Here is a 21,820-nt window from a genome sequence, read left to right on the forward strand (position 1 = left end):
TGGTAAATACATATAGTCAGCAAATCCTGTGCATATATTCAACTAATAGAAGGTAATTCTGGCAGGCACTTAAGCAATATATATAGTCTTGGCTGTGCTGATGGAAAAAAAGGCAGGAACTTGAGGAGCCTTAAGAACCAAAGCACTAAAAATCTTGTTGAATTAAATCCTGGTGAGAGAAATTATCAAGATGGGAAAGTTGAGGGGAACTGGAGAAATAAGAACCTAGAGTTCTCTGATGGGTGATCCTTTTTTTTTTTTTTTTTTTTTTTTTTTTTGAGACAGTCTCACGCTGCTGCCCAGGCTGGAGTGCAGTGGCACAATCTCGGCTCACTGCAGCCTCTGCCTCCCAGGTTCAAGTGATTCTCCTGCCTCAGCCTCCCTAGTAACTGGGATTATAGGCATGCACCACTATACCCAGCTAATTTTTGTATGTTTAGTAGAGACGGGGTTTCACCATATTGGCCAGGCTGGTCTCAAATTCCTGACCTCAGGTGATCCACCCGCACTGGCCTCCCAAAGTGTTGGGATTACAGGCATGAGCCACTGTGCCCGGCTGGGTGATACTCTTAAATAATGGGAAAAATCATGAACTAGGGCAACTTTCCTAAGAGTTCCTTCCTCTGTGAAAAAGAACCCTCTACTCCAAGGAGGTCAATAGGTGAAAAATACAGGTGAAGGCTGACGTGGGAGCAATCTAGTGATAACTACAACTGTGTAAGGCTTGTGTAAGACATCTGATAGGTAATAGAGTAAGTTAAGACTATAGGAGACTTCTGAACAAAAGTGTGGGGTTGCAGTCTGCTCCTATAACCAGTCCTAAAGTTTAAGGGTAGTGCTGTAAAGGAAAGGAAAGTTTGGGATAGGGCCCAATATTATAAATAATAACAATAGCCACCATGCTTTAAGATTTTGCTACGTGTATGGCAATGTGCTAAGTACTCTGCATATACATATAAATACCCATTTTGCAAGGTGGGTATTATCCTTATCATATAGTTGTAAAAATAAGTTGACTTTGCAGAGTCACACACTTGTAAATATTGTCCTTTTTTTTTTTTTTTTTTTTTTGAGATAGAGTCTTGCTCTGTCGCCCAGGCTGGAGTGCAGTGGCGCAATCTCAGCTCACTGCAAGCTCTACCTCCCGGGTTCACGCCATTCTCCTGCCTCAGCCTCCCAAATAGCTGGGACTACAGGTGCCCAACACCACACCCGGCTAATTTTTTGTATTTTTAGTACAGACCGGGTTTCACTGTGTTAGCCAGGATGGTCTCGATCACCTGACCTTGTGATCTGCCTGTCTCGGCCTCCCAAAGTACTGGGATTACAGGCGTGAGCCACCACACCTGGCCTTTTTTTTTTTTTCTTTTTAAAGACAGGGTCTCACTCTATTGCCCAGGCTGGAGTGCAGTGGCATGATCTTGACTCACTGCAGCCTCGACCTTCAACCTCCAGGGCTCAAGCAACACTCCTGCCTCAGCCTCCCGAGAAGCTAGGACTACAGGTGCGTACCACCATGCCTGGCTAATTTTTGTATTTTTGGTAGAGATAGGGTTTTGCCATGTTGTCCAGACTGGTCTTGAACTCCTGAGCTCAAGGGACCCACCTGCCTTACCCTCCCAAACTGTTGGGATTACAGGCGTGAGCCATGGCACCCAGGCTAAAATTGTTCTTTCTAAAACTACAATTTCTGCATTGAGTTAATTAGTGTACTTTCCTCTGTGGTTTCCCTTTTGTCAGAATGCTATTTTATTCACTAGCCTTGGGCAGCTTAATTCATCTGAGATTTGCATTTAAGAAACTGAGGGCGCCGGGCGCGGTGGCTCAAGCCTGTAATCCCAGCACTTTGGGAGGCCGAGGCGGGTGGATCACGAGGTCAGGAGATCGAGACCATCCTGGCTAACACGGTGAAACCCCGTCTCTACTAAAAATACAAAAAACTAGCCGGGCGTGGTGGCGGGCGCCTGTAGTCCCAGCTACTCGGGAGGCTGAGGCGGGAGAATGGCGTGAACCCGGGAGGCGGAGCTTGCAGTGAGCCGAGATCGTGCCACTGCACTCCAGCCTGGGCGACACAGCGAGACTCCGTCTCAAAAAAAAAAAAAAAAAAAAAAAAGAAACTGAGGGCTAGGCACAGTGGCTCAGGCCTGTAATCCCAGCACTTTGGGAGGCCGAGGCGGGCAGATCACGAGGTCAGGAGATTGAGACCATCCTGGCTAACATGGTGAAAACCCGTCTCTACTAAAAATATAAAAATTAACCGGGCATGGTGGCAGGCGCCTGTAGTCCCAGCTACTCAAGAGGCTGAGGCAGGAGGCAGAGCTTGCAGTGAGCCAAGATTGTGCCACTGCACTCCAGCCTGGGTGACAGAGCGAGACTCCGTCTCAAAAAAAAAAAAAAAAGCAGCTGCCAAACTGGGGCGGATCACCTGAGGTTGGGAGTTCGAGACCAGCCTGGCCAACATGGTGAAACCCCGTCTCTACTGAAAATACAAAAATCAGCCGGGCATGGTGGCACATCCCTGTAATCCCAGCTACTCGGGAGGCTGAGGCAGGAGAATTGCTTGAACCCGGGAGGCAGAGATGGCGCCACTGCACTCCAGCCTGGGCAACAGAGCAAGACTCTGTCTCAAAGAAAAAAAAAGAATGAAAGAAACTGAGAAGAAAAATATGATCCAAGCAGCATTTCCTATAAGCTCCCCATAGTAAATTTTGCTTCAAAACTAATTTGGGGGTATCTGCATAGAGTTTCTGGCCAGCAATAATTGAGCAAGAAGAGTAAAAGATAATCTCTCTTGTGGGGAATGAATAGGGTCTTCATCTCTAGGTATGCTGGATGTTTTCTTTCTTTCCTTCCAGATTACACTCCTCTATTCTGTAGGCTGTTCTCTGTCCTGGGAGACTGACCTATATGAACATCAATGGGCTTCCTGTGCTTTGGCATCCAGTTGGATTCAGCCAATAGGGAGCCCTGACAGGAGACTAGGGAAAGAGAAAAGACTTAAGTCAATGTATTGACATCTGCCAGGTGCAGTGGTTCACTCCTGTAATCTCAGCTACTCGGGAAGCTGAGGCACGAAAATCACTTGAACCTGGGAGGCAGAAGTTTTGGTGAGCTGAGATCACACCACTGCACTCCAGCCTGCGACTCTATCTCAAAAAAAAAAAGAAAAAAAAAAGTCACTGCTTCTCTCAAGGCACTCTCCCCCTCCAGGACCTAGAAACCAATAACTCCTTTTATCTTTTTAGGCCTAATACAGTTATTAGCCTCCAGTTACTGACCTATCTATCCTTTGCCCATATCTTTAAAAATAGCCCTTCATTATTTTGAGAATGTTGTTTCCTGTTGAGACCCTGTCCGATACACCTGGTAAAGGTAGGTGATCTTTTAGATTTATAGGCTTCATATTTTATCCATGTACTTGAACCTTACTCTCATACATATAACCTTATATACTTATGAGCCAACAGTTCTGAAAGGTCAACTGCTGGATTAAGTAGCAGAGAGTGACACATACCTGTGTGGTTCTCATGGATGGGACAGTGACATCAAGGAGTTAAAAACCTGAGAGACAGTAATAGCTCAGGCCCTTGTGACTTAGCCCCCAAAGAACCCAAGATGTTGAACAGATTTTCAAGCACTGTGACTGTGGAACCTTCTGTGTTTCAAGTCCCCAAAGCCTTACACAAACTGATGGACTCTGACTGCTGGGGCCCTGGTTTCTCCATAACCTCCCAGGATGCCTCTGAGAAATCAGCTTAGAAATCCCTGAGGATGATGATTCTATCCTACTGTTGGCACATTCTAGTTTCCTAAAGACAAAAACTGAGCTAATAGTATGATTAAAAAAAAAAAAAAAAGTATTAGCAGATTTCTTGAGGTCATATTTATCCTTCTATTGTCAGGGATAATTTATTTGAATTCATCCTCCTAATTTATTATTCACTACTCTCTATCAGGGAGAGGTATCTGTATTAATGAACTGCATATTTGGTGGAAGTCTACTTTCTTTTGGGTAAATAATTTTCTCACAAAGCACTTAATTTAAATATATATATTCATATGGCACTTTACAAATCCCTGTTGCCATATGTTCTTTCCATTCCTTACCAAAAAAACAGCCTCAAAGAGGTTGGTTGAATTGCCAAGGTCACATAGAAAACAACGGGTAGAGATCCAGGACTGTTGCTCTCAATGCAACATGATTACTTCTGTTAGCTCTGAGAGTTCAGTTTAGATACTCTTTTTTTTTTTTTTTTTTGAGACGGAGTCTGGCTCTGCCGCCCAGGCTGGAGTGCAGTGGCCGGATCTCAGCTCACTGCAAGCTCCGCCTCCCGGGTTTACGCCATTCTCCTGCCTCAGCCTCCCGAGTAGCTGGGACTACAGGCGCCCGCCACCTCGCCCGGCTAGTTTTTTGCTAGGTTTCACCGGGTTAGCCAGGATGGTCTGGATTTCCTGACCTCGTGATCCGCCCGTCTCGGCCTCCCAAAGTGCTGGGATTACAGGCTTGAGCCACCGTGCCCCGCCTAGATACTCTTTGGCTAAAGAAGTCACTATAGTGATAAATACTAATAAATGAACATACTTTATAATTAAACTACAACCAGGACTTTAACCTATAAATTACTGCTGCCTGCAAAGAATTACAAGATTAAATTTCCATTGTATGTATCTCTCTTTTAGGTCTATATGTAAACCTTAGGATCATTTACCCTTTTTGTTTGTGACCACCTTCAAGGCAAGAACTATATTTGAGTTTTGTCCCTCAGAGGACTGTGAAAGGCTGCAGCCTTGAAATTTTTCCTTGTCCTTGCTTTAAAATCTCGGTTTGAAGAGGATAATGAAGTCAAGTGACTGGATTCTCTACTCCTTCCTTGCTTGCTTTCCTCCAGTATCTAGGAAACTAGCACTGGCCCCGAGGCACCTTGGTTTAAGTAAGGCACCCCATATGGGAAAAACTGAGACCTAAAGGACCACTTCAACCCGGTGAAACAAGCGCCACGCAAAAAGAGGTCAGACTCTGGAGGACAACCAAATTTGGCCAGACAAGCTTAACTGAAATGGGAGTAATGTTCAGAGAGCATTAAAAAAAGCCCTGAGGGTAAAATCTATAGATGAAAAGTATAAGGATACAAAGGGAAAGAGATTGCCTAGTGAAAACAGATCGCAAAGTTAGGAATAGGAATAGCTTATGCGCTAGTCTGAAGAAATTACTATCTCACAAGATACCATGCCGTTGCCTTTAGAAAGCGTTTTCACATTCTAGTACTTGAGCTTCTCAAACCCATTTTTCAGATGAACAAATGGAGGCTCCGGGCGAAGTTTTGACCAATCATGATCACAAATAATAAAGCGCGGAACTAGAAACAACTTCAGGCTTCTTCCTCAAATTGTTCTCAGCAGTTTCCCGCCAAGGACATTTAGGTAGCAAACGGGAAGGGGACTGGTGAGGCTTCCTTAGCAGCAAGGGTTGGCTCGGCCCCCAGGCGGCGCCAGCGGGAGAATGTGGGGCTCGAACTGGGCGGACATTGCAGCCAAGTGCGGGTGAAAAACCCCATTTACAAATTCGCATCAGCTCGGCTGGGCACGGTGGCTGACGCCTGTAATCCCTTCACTTTGGGAGGCCGAGGCGGGCGGATCACGAGGTCAGGAGTTCAAGACCAGCCTGACCAACATTATGAAACCCCGTCTCTACTAAAAATACAAAAATTAGCCGGACGTGGTGATGCATGCCTGAAATCCCTGCTACTTGGGATGCTGAGGCAGGAGAAATGCTTGAACCTGGGAGACGGAGGTTGCAGTGAGCCGAGATCAGGCCTCTGCACTCCAGCCTGGGTGACAGAACAAGACCCTGTCTCCAAAAAAAAAAAAAAAAATTCGCACCAGCTGCCGCCTGCGTTAGGCCTTAAGCGTCGTTAGCGCGAGGGTGGTGGGCGGGGCAGGTGGTCCTGTTCGTCCCTCTCATTGGTGTCGGGGATAATGGACAGATATCCGCAGCCAGTCCCAACCGGAGCAAAGGGAGCACCACGACAGCCACACGCTACCTGGTCCTGAGCGCGCGGAGCTCGAGCGCGGCAGCGGCTTCTTGGGGGGTGGCTAAGCGTGCGTGTGACGCCGCGCGAGCTCTCGTCGCCGGTCCAGCTCTCCGCGGGGTCCTCGCCTTAGGGAAGAGCTGGGGGCAGACCCTTGCCTCCGACAGGGCCGAATCCTTTGCTGTTTTTTTGCACCCTACCCCTCATGCGACCCCAAATCTTCCAGCCAAATTCTCCTCAGGACAAGATTTTCTGATGTGGAACTTGAAAGTAACGTACGCTGTAGCTTCATTTTATTTCTCAAAAAATTCCCTCCGCCGCCCCATCCCATAGACTAGGCCTTTAAGAAAGTCCCTCTTACCTCGATCCAGAAACGAGCTCTGAGGGCCTTCCCCAGCCCCAACTAAACTTTACGGGGTCTCCCGGGCCCTGGCTCACCTCGACACCATTAGTTCGCTCGTCTCCTTTAGGAAACCTTTCCAGACTCCCCCCGCGGCGAGACCGCAGCCATCCCCTTTCCCGGGAGAGCCCAGGGCCCAGATAAAGGCAGAGGGCGAGGGCGCCCAGAGCGAGCCGACCGACTGCCGCCCTCCCCTGCCCGAGTAAAGTCAGGCAGCGGCTGCGGACACGGCTGTATTGGGAAGCGGAGGCTCCTACACAGTAGGAGAGGTACGTCCCAGACCCGGGAGGCCCGAGGACTCTGGACACAGCGCGCGCGGCCCGCCCGGGGCCCAGTCTCTGCGGGAGCCCCGAGGGGCGAGTTAAGGCAGCTTGGCTGGAAGGGAGCGGGGAGTGGGAGTCCGCCAGCTCCCCCCGAAATGCTGGCTCACTGAGGGGACGGGCTTCTCACCTCCCACTCCTCTCTCGAGGACAGGGGGAAAGACAGTCAATAAATAAACCCGAGGCGAAAAGGGGCCACGGGAGACTCTGCGAGTCGGGAAGGCTGGAGGTGCGGGGCGAGGGGGCGGTGAGACGTCCTGAAGAGCGTCCAGCTCGCGGCCGAGAGGACTCGGGCGCCCCCCACGCTGGAGGCTGTGGGCTGCTCCCTTTAAAAGTTGAAATGGCCGCCGTTCGGGACGGCCTGGCGGGAGGAGGGCCTGACGAGGGCAGGCTTCGGGGACAACTGGGGCTTCTCGACGTCCACCCTCTTCAGGGCGCGGCCCCGGTAGCCCTCCGGCCGGCCCGGGTACAGGAGGTGCCTCCCGGGACCCCCTGAGTACCTGGAGGGACCTCCCGAGGGGACTCGAGTGAGCAGGGCAGGGGGAGCCCGGTGGCCGGAGAAAGGTAACCTACGGCCTCCGCCGACGCCCAGCCGGGGAGCGGGGGCGGAGAGCGCGGGCCGGGCGGGGGCAGAGGCGCACCTGCCCTCGGGGGGCACGTCCAGCCTCAGCGGCGGGGCACACTCGTGGGACCTGGGGCTGGGACAGCCCAAGAGGGCGGGGGCGGGCTCCGGCGGGAGCACCCGCGAGGTTAAAGGGGCGGGGGGCTCGGCCCCCTTTCTGGGCGGCTGCGGGCCGTGCAGGTAGCGCAGCAGTTCCTCCAGGGTGGTGACTTCCACGGCCTGCCCGGGACAGCCGGGCGGCGGCGGCCTCACCAGCACTCGGGGCGCAGGCCCGCCCGCCGCGTGCCCACCCCGTGAGCGGCCCGGGCCCTCCTTGGCGTTGTTCCTGTTCTGGTTCCACTCCCAGGGGTCCCCGGCGGCGCGGAGGTGCTTGACCGGCAGCTCCGGCGTGGACTCGGGGGTGGGCAGGCAGGTCAGCTCCGGCGGGGGCACGCCCTCCGGAGGCGGCAGGAAGGTGGTGTAGAGCTGCGGCGTCTGCACCGCGTCCCCGTCCTTGGACGGCGGCGGGGGCTCTGGGCCCCCACCGTGGAGCCGGGCCAAACTGCGGAGGGAGAGAGGGCGCGGGAGCCCCGGAGTCTCGATGTCCTTGCCCCGACGTCGGTGGGCGCGGCGACAAGCACAGGAGACCAGGAGGCCAGAGACTGAGGCGCCCAGGGCAAAAGCTGCGGCCACACTGGCCAGGAGGAGTGGGATGGGGACCGAGCGGGAGGCCGAGGCTGGGGGCAGGTCCCGCCGCACGCCTGCCGACCGAGAGGGAGGAGGGAGGCTCAGCCAAGGGGAGGCGGTGCGGGGCACCTAGGCCCAGAGGCGCCGCCGGCAGTTCCCAGGCCTGACATCATCGTCCCTCCCGCTGCTACTCAGCCTCACTCCCACAGCCTTCGCCATCCTCAGGATTCACCTCCCCTGACCCCTCAGCATACAGCCCACGCACTACCCCTCACACTCAGGCCAGAGCTTGGGCCTGGGGATTCCCCATCCCACTTCTGGCCTCTGTAGCCATGCCAAGAGCAACTGCCAACAACTGCTCGTGCAGGAGGACTTGGGGCTGGGATGCCCAATTCTGGGGAGGGGAGGCTCCAAACAGGCGTTAGTGAGCACCAAACACCAGTCAGTGAGGGGCTTAGAACGCTCCGAGAATCAGCAGCCCCACACTTCACTCCTGTCCCTCCCAGGTAGCCCTCTTACCCCGAGTGTGAGCTCCAAGAGTGGAAGACTGGGGCCGGGGGTGGGCATCACTGGGGGGACTGGGGGTCCCAGGGGAAGGGCCAGGACCCGGAAGCACTGGTGGCAGAGACCAGGTCAGAGCCAGTGAGGCTCCTAATCTCTACCCCTGACACCCTTCCAGGGGTCCTTCCTCCCTCCTGTGGAACGCCAGCCTCTAGTTTCTTCTGGGCCTGGGGGAGGGCTCATCATGCAGGACATTGATTTATTTGTTCAAAAAGTACCCTACTGTGTGCCAAGTACTGAGCTACATGCTGGGTATCTGGAGGATGCCGACCCTTTTCCGATACTCCCAGGGTATTCAGAATGCTGCTCTGCTGCTACCACAGGACATACACTCAGGTATGTGGGCTGAGCAAGGGAAGGTGAAGTTGGGACAAGAGGACTCACCATAAGCAGAATCCCCAGGGCCAGACTGACTCCCAGTAGCTCCATCTATGAAGAAGGGAGAGGGTGAAGATGGGGGGAAGGAGAAGCTTCATGAAGAACTGATGGGGTGACTGTGCCACAGAAGGAGAGAAGGACAAAAGCCCAAGCCTGGGATGGTGTCTGTGGCCATCATGGCCATGTGCAGCTTTGGCGGCAACCGCAGCCGCCTCTTCTGTTTACCTTGGCAGTCACCATGCTCCATGGATTCCTGGTTCCCAGCCTGATCCACATCAGTCCTAGGAGGAAAACGAAGTGGCTCTAGAATTCTGCACCTTGTCCCTATCTCCCACTCTGGCCCTCAGCTCTTAGTGGTGGGGAATTTTATGCTCAGGAAGCCCAAGGACCTGTCACTTACCCACCAGGTTCCCTGATATCCACACAGCCCCTGGAGCTATGCCATCCACAGTATGGGTCCTGAGAAGCCAAGCAGCTCCTAGGGAAAACAGGTGTGTGAGGCTGGATCCCCTTCTACTCCAGTCACTTTCCATTCTGCTGCCTCTTCCCACCCTGGCTTACAGGAGTCTCTCAGCCTCGTTCTCTCCTGTCCACCTCAGTCTCTCCACACCCTGGTTGCTGCCCACCTTCAGAATGCTTGAGGTACCTACGCACCCCGCAGCCATCCCCTGTGTTTCTCTGCCACCCCAAAGACCTTCGTTTCTGTGCTCTTGCTGGCCCGGGGAGCTTGCCCACACAGGGCCTGGCCTCAGGCCCCTCTCACCTCTGACAGGCCCCATGCCGGGCACACCGGCTGAGAGGGAGGTAGACAATACAGCCAGAAAAAGCCACAAAGAGCCTGTGACCCTCAGTGTCCAGCTCCAGCCCTATGATCCGTCGTGCTGTTTGGGCTGCCCGCTTCCCACTGCACCTAGGGTGAGGCCAAAAGGAACCAGAGATGGACAGATGAGGCTACCTTTTCCCTGCGTGAGTGGAAGAACAGAAAGGGGGGAGGCGCACAAGCAACTGAGCATAACCCATGGAGCTGCCCTGCCCTACCACACTGTCCAGTCTTCTCGCCAAGCCTCTCTAACCCAGAGCTCCCACCCTGCAAAAGCCAATGTTTTTGATGTTTCCAACCTATTCCCACATCTGCTGCTGCTACTCCCATCCCATCCCTGCTCTGCAGGGAGCCTCCCCTCCAAAGGCCTCACCGGGCAGGGCTGTAGGCATCAATCTCTTCCAGGAGGATGGGCTCAGGTCCCCCGGATCGCCCACCTGGGGGCAGCACCTTCAGCACTGTCCCATCGTTGGAGCCAAGGAACATGACTGTGATGTTACTGTGGGGACCAGCCGTGCCATCCACAGCTACTTGGGTCAGTAAGGCCCTGGAGGAAAGGGCCTCAGGTCAGGGAACCTGTCTAGTGGAAGCCTGAGCATTTCAGGGAGAGCCCAGCTGTCCTGGTAGCTGTGCCTGTGCCCTTCCCCCAGGTCCCAGGGTTCCCTTCTTAGCTCTCTCCCTTCTACTTTCACAAGTTCTTCCTCCCACCAATGCGGTTCACCTTATTGGGTCAAAGAAAGAGGAGGGTGGCTGAGAATGGGGTCAGTGGTCAGTGTTTTTCAGCACCCTACCTGCTAGTGAGAGTGAGTAGAGGCTGATGGGTGGCAGGCGGTACAGCGGGGTCCAGCAGCGGGTGAGCCTTGATGAAGGTCAGGACATCATCAGGGAGGTCTCGAGAAGAGGAGAACAAGGCAGCTCCCCCTATTCCTGCACAGGATCCTGGTCTGGTGGGTGAATGGGAAGGGGCTGCCTTGGGACTGGGAGCTGGAGCTCAGTTAAGCTCTGTGCCCCCTACTGCTCCCAAACCTGACTGGAAAGCCTTGCTCCCCCTCCACACAGACACTCACAGCACTGCTCCCTTCCCTGCCGCAGCTCTTCGGCCCCGCTGCCACCCCACTATAGCTCCCCACCCTGAGGCCTTAAGGCATCTCACTCACTCCTCACAATCCCATCTTGGGGGCAGACGCTGCTTGCTTATGCCCCCACAAAAGCCATTTTCCATCCTGGGTACCTGGGTGAGGGGACCTTGTCCTCAGACACAGGAGTCCAGGCCCCATCCAGACTCCTCTGCTCCTTGAACTTGCCCTCAAATCCACGCTCAATCTCATCCAGGTAGAAGGCGCAGACGGCAGAGCCAGGGATGCTGGAGGAGCCAGAAAAGATGCAGGATAGGTGTTGAAAGGAACTGCACAACTTCCCCCAGGAAGAAGTGGTGGCACCCTTCACACCACGTTAGGAGGTAGAGACTGATGCAGTGAGGCAGCCACTGGGTGCCACACTAGGAGAAAAAATGGTGGGCGACACAGCAAACTGGCTTTGCTCAGAGGTTCCCTTAACTGCCCCCATCAGTAGGCTGTGAAAGGGGAGTTTGGAGGCTGATGAGGCAGGGGACAGATTGGGTCACACTAGTCAGCCTAGTACCAACCTATTGGTCTGGGTGGTGAAGACCCCAAAGAGAGCAGAGCGGTCATGCAGGTTCACAGGCCCAGTCAAGGCCTGTAAAACATCAAAATAGAAAGTAGAGTCCCCAGGGACAGAGCAGTTGAGCCGCAGCTTCAGGAAGGATGTCCAGTGGCGGTCCAAGGCCCGAGGCGAGCCGCCCATGTCACGTTTACATACTCGGGCAACACGGGAGAACTGCACCTAGGGGAGAAGAGTGGAGTAGACAATGGTGAGACAGACCCACAGGGCCAGCTGTGTGCAAGGAGTGTGGTGAGTTAAGAGCACCAAGGGGCCGGGCGCGGTGGCTCAAGCCTGTAATCCCAGCACTTTGGGAGGCCGAGACGGGCGGATCACGAGGTCAGGAGATCGAGACCATCCTGGCTAACACGGTGAAGCCCCGTCTCTACTAAAAAATACAAAAACTAGCCGGGCGAGGTGGCGGGTGCCTGTAGTCCCAGCTACTCGGGAGGCTGAGGCAGGAGAATGGCGTGAACCCGGGAGGCGGAGCTTGCAGTGAGCTGAGATCCGGCCACTGCACTCCAGCCTGGGCAACAGAGCGAGACTCCGTCAAAAAAAAAAAAAAAAAAAAAAAGCACCAAGGGGCCGGGCGCAGTGGCTCACGCCTGTAATCCCAACACTTTGGGAGACTGAGGCGGGTGGATCACGAGGTCAGGAGATGGAGACCATCCTGGCTAACACAGTGAAACCCCATCTCTACTAAAAATACAAAAAAATTAGCCAGGTGTGGTGGCGGGCACCTGTAGTCCCAGCTACTTGGGAGGCTGAGGCAGGAGAATGGCGTGAATCTGGGAGGCGGAGCTTGCAGTGAGCTGAGATCAAGCCACTGCACTCCAGCCTGGGCGACAGAGCGAGACTCCGTCTCAAAAAAAAAAAAAAAAAAAAAGAGCACCAAGGGAGCAATGTGAGGGGCACAGTGAATGATGGGTGTGGCATGGTAGGACAATTTGAGTCAAGGGTGAGGGACAAGCAGGATGTGGGGGCAGATGGCTCAGGGCTATTCCAAGTTGAGGGGTGAGAGTCCAGGGAATTGCTTGTGGAGATTATGGTCAGGAGCTCTCTTCCCACTCAGACTGGCTCCTCAGGATCCAGCAGAACCCTCCAGCTACCCACCCTGATGCCCACCTCCTTACCCTCCCCAGCCGAGCATCCTCCACAGAGACCTCGCGGAAGAAGAAGTAGACATGGTCTCCATGCTCCAAGGCATGGACAAAGTGTGGCTCTAAGATGGGGAATGACAGGAAAGGGTATAGAAGAGTATCTGTACCTGCTCAGAAGCTCCTGGCCCCACATCGCTCTCCCCATTGCATACGTACACATTACCACACCATCTGCCTACTCCCCACCACAGTCCTCCCTCCCAGGAACAGTCTCCTTTCCCCAGGCCCGCCCTGACCTCGGAGCCACTTGGAGTCGTACTTGGCGGAGCGGAGTGGGGGCTGGGGCCCAAGGCTTCTGTAAACTACAGCATCACTGGCCTGGAAATCCGCAGCTGTGGCTGAGTACAGGCTGCCCTCTGGAGGGATGGATGGAGTGGGGTCAGGGGAGGGCTTAGGGATCTGTATCCTGCCTCTTCTTGGGCCTCCCGCACCCCTACCTAGGCCTGGCCCTGGCCCCTACCTCAACCCTCCACTCAGGGGAATGGGGAAAAGACCCACTGGGAGAGGAGCTGAGGCAGGAGCTCCCTCCAGCCACATGCTTTGTTCTCTCATGCCCGGCTGCACACCTGCAAAGACGGCCACGTTGGACTGGGTGGCATCAAAGGGGCATCGAGCCTGTCCACTCAGTTCCTCACCCTCCTGCTGCAGCGAAGTTATCTGGGGACAGAGGGAGCAGATGCCTAGAACCTTCAGGGTCTTGGAGTCTGGCTCCACAGCCTATTCCCTCCTGTCCCGTTGCCTCCTCCCCAGCCCCTCTGGACCCTTGAATTCTGGGCACTCCCATTCCCCTACCCCAGTTCCTGGTCCTTTCCCATCAAACCAATTGCCCATCTTGGGGTCCCCCCAACTCCCATCCTAACCCCCACCCTGTCTTTTGTACCCCATAGCTGCGGCACACAGGACTGAATGAGTTCGTTCCACAGGCAAGGAGCGTCTGGGAGTCCCAGGGAACAAGAACACGAATATAGTTGTAGCACTCGTCCTAGAGAACCCAAAATTCTAGGTCAGTGACAGAGGGTCCTGGGACTGAGACCAGGAGGTAATAGAAAGGTGGGCTTACAGGGTGGGCGTGGTGGCTCACGCCTGTAATCCTAGCACTTTGGGAGGCCAAGGTGGGCAGATTGCCTGAGCTCAGGAGTTCAAGACCAGCCTGGGCAACATGGTGAAACCTCGTTTCTACTAAAATACAAAAAATTAGCCAGGCGTGGCAATGTGCGCCTGTAATCCCAGCTACTTGGGAGGCTGAGGCAGGAGAATCACTTGAACCATGGAGGCGGAGGTTGCAGTGAGCCAAGATCAAGATCGTGCCATTGCACTCCAGCCTGGGCGGCAGACTGAGACTCCGTCTCAAAAAAAAAAAAAAAAAAGAAAGAAAGAAAGGTGGGCTACTCCTCTTGAGGGCAACAGAGCAATGCGAGATAAAGTCCCAAGTAAGCTGTTTGCTGGCCCTCTGGCCTTAGGCAAATCCTTTGGCCTCTCTGAGGAGCCTCACTTTTCTTTTCTGTGAGGCATGAAAGAGAAACTGAAAATCGGGAATTCTCTTTCCTTTCTATTTTCTCCTGTGGCCTGGGATGGAAAAAGTGTGAAGGAAATTCGGCATAGTAGAGGACCAGTTGGACAGGGACTGGGGGCAGAGTAATCCTCTCCTTCCCTCCACATTCTCGTCTCACTCCTTACCGTCAGCTTTCCCCGTACAGCACAGTTCTCCACATCTTGGCTTCTCCATGTTAGATACTAAAGGGAGAAGTTGAAGAGGGAAAATCAGGGGGCAACTGGGTTCCCTCCTCACATTATGGTTCCTTTTGGATTCTTCTTCCCACCCACCTGACCCCCATTAGACCTTTCCCAGCCTCATCTCCATGTCTGCACCTCTTCCCACACAGCCCCTCACCTTGTTGGGCACCAGCCCCTCCCCTTCTTCTTGGGCTTGAAGATCGAAGGAGAAAACGTGATCCCTGAAGGGGTAGGTAAAGAGGGATCAGAGCCTAGTCAAGGCACCCCAGCTGAGCTCCTTAGCCCCCACCTTACCCACAGTCAGCTGTTCAGGGACAAACAGTGCAGACCTTCTGTCCCTCCCCTCCCCACTTCCTCCATGCCTTGGCATTTGTGCTCTGGGTCCAAGCATGTCCACACCCCGTGGCTTGTGCACCTGCATGTGTCCCCTGCAAGATGCTGCAGTGGCCATGCAGGTCCCATGTCTGCCCAGGAGCATGCATGTCTGCCCCACAACTGTGCCACGGCCAGTTTACCGGGCAGCCACTAGCAAGGTCCGGTTCAAGGTCAGGAATCTCTGAAAGTCCAGCCCAAGTTCTGCAGCCACAGCATCATCCTCCAGGCCCCGAAACCAGGATAATGGGGAAGAACCTAGAGGACACAGAGAGGTAGGGTGCTGAGGGCCAGCCAGGATACCACAAACTTCCCCAACACCCTCTCCAACCAGATGAAACCCAGCAGCGGACACAGTGGATGTGTGAGGTTAGAGTGCCCAAAAGCTATTCTTAATACCAATAACACTGAGTACTTAACCTCTGCCAAACACAGTGTTAGCACTTCACATGCATTGTCTCATTTAATACATGGTCTATGAGGTAGCTTTGGCCCCATTTTACAGATGAGGAGCCTGAGGCTAGAAGTCATTTAGGAATTTGCTCATTTAGCTGGGAAGTGGCAATATCAGGATTCAGATCCAGGTCTGTCTGCCTCCAGAGTTGAGCCTAGTCCCTTCTTGGAACTGCCTTACGGCTAGCAATTTCCTTTCACTCCCACCTTGTGCACTGTCCCACTGGAGCATTTATTCACTCCGTTTCCGTTTCTCCCAGGCCTCTGCACCCTCCCCTCAAGGCTCTTCACAGGCCACCTCAGCCCTCCAAGGTTTCTGCCTCCTCTGACCACCTCACCTCCAGCATCCACCTGGCCTGATCATGGTGGAAATCACAGTCATCAGTGGTCAAAGGATAGCCAGAGTTCAGGGATAAATGATTTAACATTTACAATGTGCTTGGCCGGGCGCGGTGGCTCACACCTGTAATCCCAGCACTTTGGGAGGCCAAGGCGGGTGGATCACAAGGTCAGGAGATCGAGACCATCCTGGCTAACACGGTAAAACCCCGTCTCTACCAAAAGTTCAAAAAATTAGCCGGGCATGATGGCGGGTGCCTATACTCCTAGCTACTTGGCAGGCTGAGGGAGGAGAATGGCATGAACCCAGGAGGCGGAGCTTGCAGGGAGCCGAGATCGTGCCGCTGCACTCCAGCCTGGGCAACAGTGCAAGACTCCATCTCAAAAAAAAAAAAAAAATTTATAATGTGCTTGGAGCTGCTTCTAGTACATAGGAGTGTTTGCTATTCTTATATATCCCTCAACAATTACTCCCAGTAACCCAACTGCAGTTCCTCCATCTTTAACATTACTCTAAATCCTACGAATATAACAGGAACTGCAAATAGATAAAGGTTCTTCTCAGAAAAAGTGGGTTTATGCTTTCTATCATGGTGGGCTTATTGGTGGTACCAGTGGTTGAGAGGTGGGTAAGAGGTGTTGGGAACCACTGAACTAGTATTAGGCCTTCTCTATGTAGCTAAGAATAACAGCAAACACATATAAAGCATTTATTTGTGCCATACCGTGTTCTCAGCACTTTACATGTATAACCTCATTTAATCTCTAAATAATTCCATGAGGTAGAAGACTGTTTTGTTTTTTGTTTTTTGAGATGGAGCTTCACTCTCGTTGCCCAAACTGGAGTGCAATGGTGCAATCTTGGCTCACTCCAACCTCCGCCTCCTGGGTTCAAGCAATTCTCCCACCTTAGCCTCCCAAGTAGCTGGGGTTACAGGCGCATGCCACCAAGCCCAGCTAATTTTTTATATTTTTAGTAGAAACAGGGTTCCACCATGTTAGCCAGGCAGGTCTCCAACTCCTGACCTCAGGTGATCCGCCCACCTTGGCCTCCCAAAGTGCTGGGATTACAGGCGTGAGCCACCGTGCCCAGCGACTTTTTTTTTTTTAAATCTGCTTTTTTTTTTTTTTTTTTTAAAAGAGATGGGGTAGGGGGTTGGGGCGTGGGAGGACTCTGGCTGTGTTGCCCAGGCTGGACTGCAGTGGCTAATCACAGGCACCATCACAGAGCACTACATCCTGGGCTCAAGTGATCTTCCTGCCTCAGCCTCCTGAGTACCCACCACTGGCTCAGAATACTATTATATTCATTTTACAGCTGAGGAGACTGAGACAAAGAAAGGTTAAGTAACTTAATCAAGGTCATACAGCTAGTGAGCAGCTTAGCAGGGATTCAGACCTGCTAAGGTTTGGTCTAGCTGAGAGTCCACGTTCTTAACGTCCACACGATGCTGCCTGTAAGTGAAGAAACCAGGCCCAGGAATGAGAAGCAGCTGGCAGGAGGTGTCAGCTCACTCTACCTGTTTGCTTCCTTTTGCTGGTCTGGCTGTCAGCTTCCTTGAGGCTGGGAGCCTTCCTGCATCTTGCCTCCCACACAGGGGGTCTCAGTCTCTAATAGTTCACAGAGATGGGGCAAGGTAGGTACTGGGCACTCACCTTGAAGGTCAGAAATCAACAGAGGGAGGGGGTCCTGGGGAAAGGCGGCCTGAGTATGGGAAAGTGAGAGCAGCAGCAGCAGCAGCAGCAGCAAGGGCATGAAGTGGGGGGCACGGGGCATCCTGTGCGGGGCAGCTCAGGCCCCAGGGGGTGCCCCCTCACCCATATGCCGGCCCTGAAAGGGGAGACAGGGAAAAGTGGGGGAGGAGCCAAGTTCCCTCTCCCCTGACGCAAGCCAGCAGGCTCCTCTCCTGGTCTATCCCCAGAAGACCCTGTGGGGTGGGGGAAAAGAACCCTGTCTCCAGCACTGCCCCAGTCCCAGCCAGCTGTCATTGTCACTCAAGGTCCTTCCCTCTCCAACTGGCCCGAACTGGCTGCTGTGAGGCCTGCATGCATGACCCCAGGTAAGGACAGGACACACCCGGCCCCCCCTCAGCCTTCTCACTCAGCTTTTCCTCTTCTCTCCTGACTGGGTCTGGGACATTCAGTAGGTGACACCTCCTGACCCCCCTCTTGCTAACCCCTTCTCAGCTATAATTAGAGACTGAAGCCTTAAAATTATAAATAGTGACTCCTTGGCACTGGGAGGAGGAAGAGGGCACCATGTCTGACTCCCCCTCCCTCCCAGACACCCCACGGCACTCTGGGAGCAATGCAGGCACTGCGCCTAGCCTAGCCGGGGGCAGCTGTGTGGCTGCCACTGTCCTTTCGAGAGTTGAGGAAGACAGAGTTGGGGGAAGCAGCCTAGAGGTCACTGTCCTGGTCTAAGCTCATGGTCTGGGGGCCCTTTCCACTGCTAGGGAAGAAACTGAGTAGGGAGGAGAGTTGGTAGGGGGGACTGTCTTCACCAAAAATGAATGCGCATCAAAGCCAGATCAGAGGCTAAATTTAGCTCTGGCTGCAGCTGTCTGCCCGACCACTGTGCCACCCCCTCCAGGCTCTCTAGCCCCCTGCTCCTTCCCTGGCTCCTAAGAACCAGTGCATGTACTTGAGTGGGGAAGAGCAGACCCACCCCCTGTGAGAAACCAGGGGTACAAGGGACTAGTGAAGCAAAATGGCTAAACGTGCCCCTCTTTCCCTTCCTTCCCTCATCCGCTGCCTCTGAAATTAAAATATAAATAATTCAGTGACAGGCAGGTAATTGTAGCCCAAAGTCCAGGAAAAGATGGATATGGTGGAAGAGATGGTGAGACAGGTCTTCCACCCATCAGCCTCCCTCAGCCAAATGACCCTGTCTGGGGCCCACAGTAGGAGGTATATACCAGCTTCCTGCTTTCCCCTAAAATTGAAGTGAGGGGCTTGGTTGGCTCCAAAAATCAGGTCAAGAAGGGTGAGAATCCTCTCTTTTGTGAACAGATAACTATCCTTCACCAATCCTTAGTTGCCCATCCCACCGTGTCCCCTAGAACAGACCCTAAGCTTCCATGCCAAGCACCCTTCCATCTCCCCAGTAATTCTACTCTTGGAGCCAGGACCCAAGTGTCCCCCCACTCCCAATCCAGCATCACTGGTGGGGAGGCTGATGTCAGGTGGGGTCCCAAGAGAGCTGGAGGAGGAAAGAGAGTAGGAACACCTAATGATGACCCCCCCTTCCCCAGGGGCAGAGTAGCAGCTAGCTAACGACCCTCTGGTGTTGAAAGGCTGGGCCTTCCTCCCTCCCCTGACATGTTTCCGGATACTGTTGTTCCCAGGGGAAAAGAAAGGAAGAGAAAGGGACATAGCTTGTCTCTCATCCTCCCCAACCTGCTCTTCCCACCACCCCCCTGCCTCCAAGTTGCCCTGAGCAACTGGTATCTTCACCCTGGAAACAACTTTGGTCTCTGGCAAGTGGGGAGAAGAGCCGGCCCCTCTTCTTGCTCCCTGCTCATGCCTGCTTCCACCCCGTGCCCTCAGGAGCTGCTGCCCTTTCCTTACCTGGGGTGGTGACTCCTTTGGGGGCTTGAGTGGGATAGGAAACCTCTGACCTGATGGAAGACAGGACAAAGGAGGGAAGAGACTGTGTTACACTCCCCTTACCACATCCCTTACAAGTAAATATAAAAATTCAAGAAAAGTCTGCTGAGGCTTGGGTAGGGGAGAAGCTGCCTTGAAAATGGGAGGAACCTGATGACACTTCTTAATAGTTTGGTTACAAAGGTGCTGGTAGCTTCATGCCCAGAGATGTAGGGGAAGGGGATGGCCCCTTTCTAGAAACTCCTAGAACTACAGGGCTAGCCTTGGCAAAGGGGGTCACTGGGAGAGTTTGTGGGGCATGGCGACCACTCCCATGTTAAAACCCTCAGAATCCAACAGCCTTCTTAGCAAAAGCGCCTTAGCTAGGGACAATAGAGGCTAATTTGCATCTCATTTACATGCTCTTCATTTCCAGGCAAAATGATCTGATAGCAAGCACCCTCGGCCCTTTCCTTCCTCCCTGAGAGAGCAGGCTGTGCCTCCCTTCCACCCACTCTACACACACACACACACACACACACACACACACACACACACACACTCTCACACCCCACTTTAGGCTGGATTAGTCCAGCCTCTAAAAACGCTTGGCTGGCCTTTGCATTGGCCCTCTAGACTCAACTATGATACATCTTTAAGAGGGCTTCTTGTAGCTGTTTTTGGGGAGCAGCATCTGGTCAGCTCCTCAACTCCTGGCCTGGAGAAAAGATCACTCTACCCTGGAAGAATCCGAGCTGCTTCACACCCCCCATCTGAAGCACATGGGAGAGACCTGGCTGATTCTCCCCTTTCCAGATCCTCCCCTTGCTGGGAAGAGGAAACAGCCCTTCTCTCTCCTGGCCCTGAAGCCACCTCTGGGGAGTGGTTGGGGTCATAGCCAGAGTCTAGCAGAGCTGTGGAAGGGATGGAGAAGGGGAGACTGGGCTGGGGACAATAGCAGGAAGCCTTTGGGCTGGTCGCCCGCCCCAGTCCACCTTCCTCAGAGGGAGCAGGGTCGCGCCAAGGAGCCTGTGGAACCGGAGCCTTCCTTTCTCCAAGCCATTTCCCCCACTCTTAGCCCTTAGCCCCACACTCAGCACCTACCCTCCTTCCCACCCAACCCCCAACCAGGACAATCCAGGTGTCTAGAGCCTCGAAAGAGGTGGGCCTAGAGCCAGGGGCTCGACGTGTCTCCCCCTCACTGGATCCGGGGCTCCAAGGAGGGGCCGGTAGCAGAGTCTGGGCCGGGACCGGGTCCCAGAGCCACGTTAGCGGGAGGAGGGGCTGGAGGGGCCTGCAGGCGCAGACGGAGAGGGGATGGGAGCGGGGGTTGGGGAGCGGAGGCGGGTCTCCCAGGCCAGGGAAACAGGGCCAGAGGCTGAGAACCGACGAGGGCGGGCCTGAGGCCGGCGCTGAGTGGGGTCCGTGGGCTTAGGAGGCAGTTGCCAGCTCGGATATCCTCCTTGGGAGACCTCAGTCTAACAAAGCCCCGGGCCGAGCGGGCTGAAGGAAGGAGATAGGCGCTGGGACCGAGGTTGCTCGGGGACCCCATTTGCCGCCTCTTTGCACGAGCCAACCCTTCAGAGGGTGCTCAGATTCCGGCTTGCACAAGGACAGAGGAGCACCCGTGACACAAAGTCCAGAACGATGCGTCCCTCTTCCCATCCCTTCAGGGACGTCAGGAGGGTCTAGTTCTCCGCGGGTCTCGGATCCCTAGTTTCCCTGCCGGGAAAGCAAGGGGCCAGATTTTCCACCCTCTCTACGGTGCGCGCCTCAAATAATCCCTTTTCGCGCTTCCCAATCCAGCGGGATGCGACTTGAAGAAAGCCCAGTTGAATGAGGTGCCCAGACTCTGCTCCCACCAGTACAGTTACGGGACTCGGCTACCGTGCCTCCTTCTTCCCTGCACCCCAATTTCGTTGACCCTCTCCGTCAGCCAGGCACACCGGGCGCCGACACCCTCCCTGGTCCCCTGGCGCTTCAGAAGCTTGGCCCCCGCCGGCCGCGCCCTCCTGCTCCCTCCCCGCCTCCCCGCAGCCCCTTCCCTGCCCCGGGTACTTGCTCCAGGATTCGGGTCAGCGAGATGGAGATCGCCGCGGACGGCCAGCGGCCACGCGCTGCGCTGAGTTCGCAATCCGTGGTTGTGCTCAGGCGAGATGCGATGAGCGTCCGAATTGGATGGTGCTCGAATTTGGGGTCCAGGGCGCTGTCGGGAGAGCCCTGGGTCCGAGTCCAGCCGCGGATCCGCGGAGGAAAACAATGCGACCGCCCGGAGCTCTGGGCTCGGCCCCAGCGGCCCCGCCCGCCTCCCAGCCGGGCCCACCTCCTGCCCGCCTTTGGGTCGCGGCGACTAATCCTGCCCTTGGAGGGCGGCTAGACACCGCCTTCTCGTCACCTCTCCGCCAATAGTGCCGCCCGGGGAGGGGCGCCAGGAGCACCGTCCACCAAGAGGGCCAGGCCGGGAGGCTGAACTGGAGACCAGAGACAGACGCGAGATGGAGAGACCGACGGACAGTCGCTGACACCGGGCAGAGGAAGAAATACATACAGAAGCAGAGATCGGCTGGCACAGGAGAGGCTCTGGGGAGAAATTTCACAAGAGAGGAAGAGGAGCTGGGAGGAGAAAGAGACAGGAAACCTGGGAGCCTTGACGGGGCTGGGCTGGGCTGTCAGAGCCTGCGCGATCCGTCCTCCCTTC

General features: G+C 54.6%; 2 protein-coding genes and 1 long non-coding RNA gene across 5 annotated transcripts in view; 2 read left to right on the forward strand and 1 right to left on the reverse strand.

Moving 5' to 3' along the window:
* The first annotated feature begins 2,283 nt into the window (after positions 1-2,283).
* Positions 2,284-4,834, forward strand: LOC126932883 (uncharacterized). The gene is made up of 2 exons (XR_007718357.1): positions 2,284-3,372; positions 4,681-4,834. It is a non-coding gene; the product is annotated as an uncharacterized LOC126932883 (long non-coding RNA).
* A 1,467-nt stretch (positions 4,835-6,301) lies between these two features.
* Positions 6,302-21,303, reverse strand: SEMA6C (semaphorin 6C). Of its 3 annotated transcripts, none has more exons than XM_050749716.1 (20): positions 21,185-21,303; positions 19,105-19,154; positions 17,191-17,365; positions 14,886-15,000; positions 14,528-14,591; positions 14,314-14,370; positions 13,517-13,618; positions 13,203-13,293; positions 12,873-12,992; positions 12,610-12,698; positions 11,442-11,659; positions 11,028-11,159; positions 10,588-10,740; positions 10,170-10,343; positions 9,740-9,886; positions 9,377-9,454; positions 9,202-9,257; positions 8,983-9,027; positions 8,557-8,652; positions 6,302-8,111 (listed from the first exon to the last, which is right to left on the reverse strand). In XM_050749716.1, the coding sequence occupies exons 3-20, from the start codon at positions 17,309-17,311 to the stop codon at positions 7,078-7,080; spliced, it is 2,892 nt and encodes a 963-aa protein (XP_050605673.1). In that variant the 5' UTR covers positions 17,312-17,365; positions 19,105-19,154; positions 21,185-21,303; the 3' UTR covers positions 6,302-7,077. The 3 variants fall into 3 exon arrangements, with proteins under 3 accessions (XP_050605673.1, XP_050605683.1, XP_050605693.1); XM_050749726.1 differs by having other exon boundaries at positions 21,181-21,256; XM_050749736.1 differs by lacking the exon at positions 8,557-8,652.
* The window catches only part of SCNM1 (sodium channel modifier 1), a 38,217-nt gene continuing 23,300 nt past the window's right edge, over positions 6,904-21,820 (forward strand). The window contains exon 1 of the mRNA XM_050751355.1: positions 6,904-6,907. The gene's annotated coding sequence lies outside the window, so the exon portion shown is untranslated. The remainder of the gene's footprint in view (positions 6,908-21,820) is intronic.

The sequence above is a fragment of the Macaca thibetana genome, chromosome 1 (genome assembly GCF_024542745.1).
Source record: "Macaca thibetana thibetana isolate TM-01 chromosome 1, ASM2454274v1, whole genome shotgun sequence".
Classification (NCBI taxonomy): Eukaryota; Metazoa; Chordata; class Mammalia; order Primates; family Cercopithecidae; genus Macaca; species Macaca thibetana.

What these genes read in the sequence shown, in the direction of transcription:
- SEMA6C (XM_050749716.1), bottom strand. Translation starts at nt 17,311, where the DNA reads ATGCCCCGTGCCCCCCACTTCATGCCCTTGCTGCTGCTGCTGCTGCTG. An exon ending in CTACTCACTCTCACTAGCAG is followed by an intron (nt 10,344 to 10,587) that starts GTAGGGTGCTGA and finishes CCTTTCCTCCAG; the next exon opens with GGCCTTACTGACCCAAGTAG. An exon ending in TCTTGGAGCTCACACTCGGG is followed by an intron (nt 8,112 to 8,556) that starts GTAAGAGGGCTA and finishes CTCGGTCGGCAG; the next exon opens with GCGTGCGGCGGGACCTGCCC.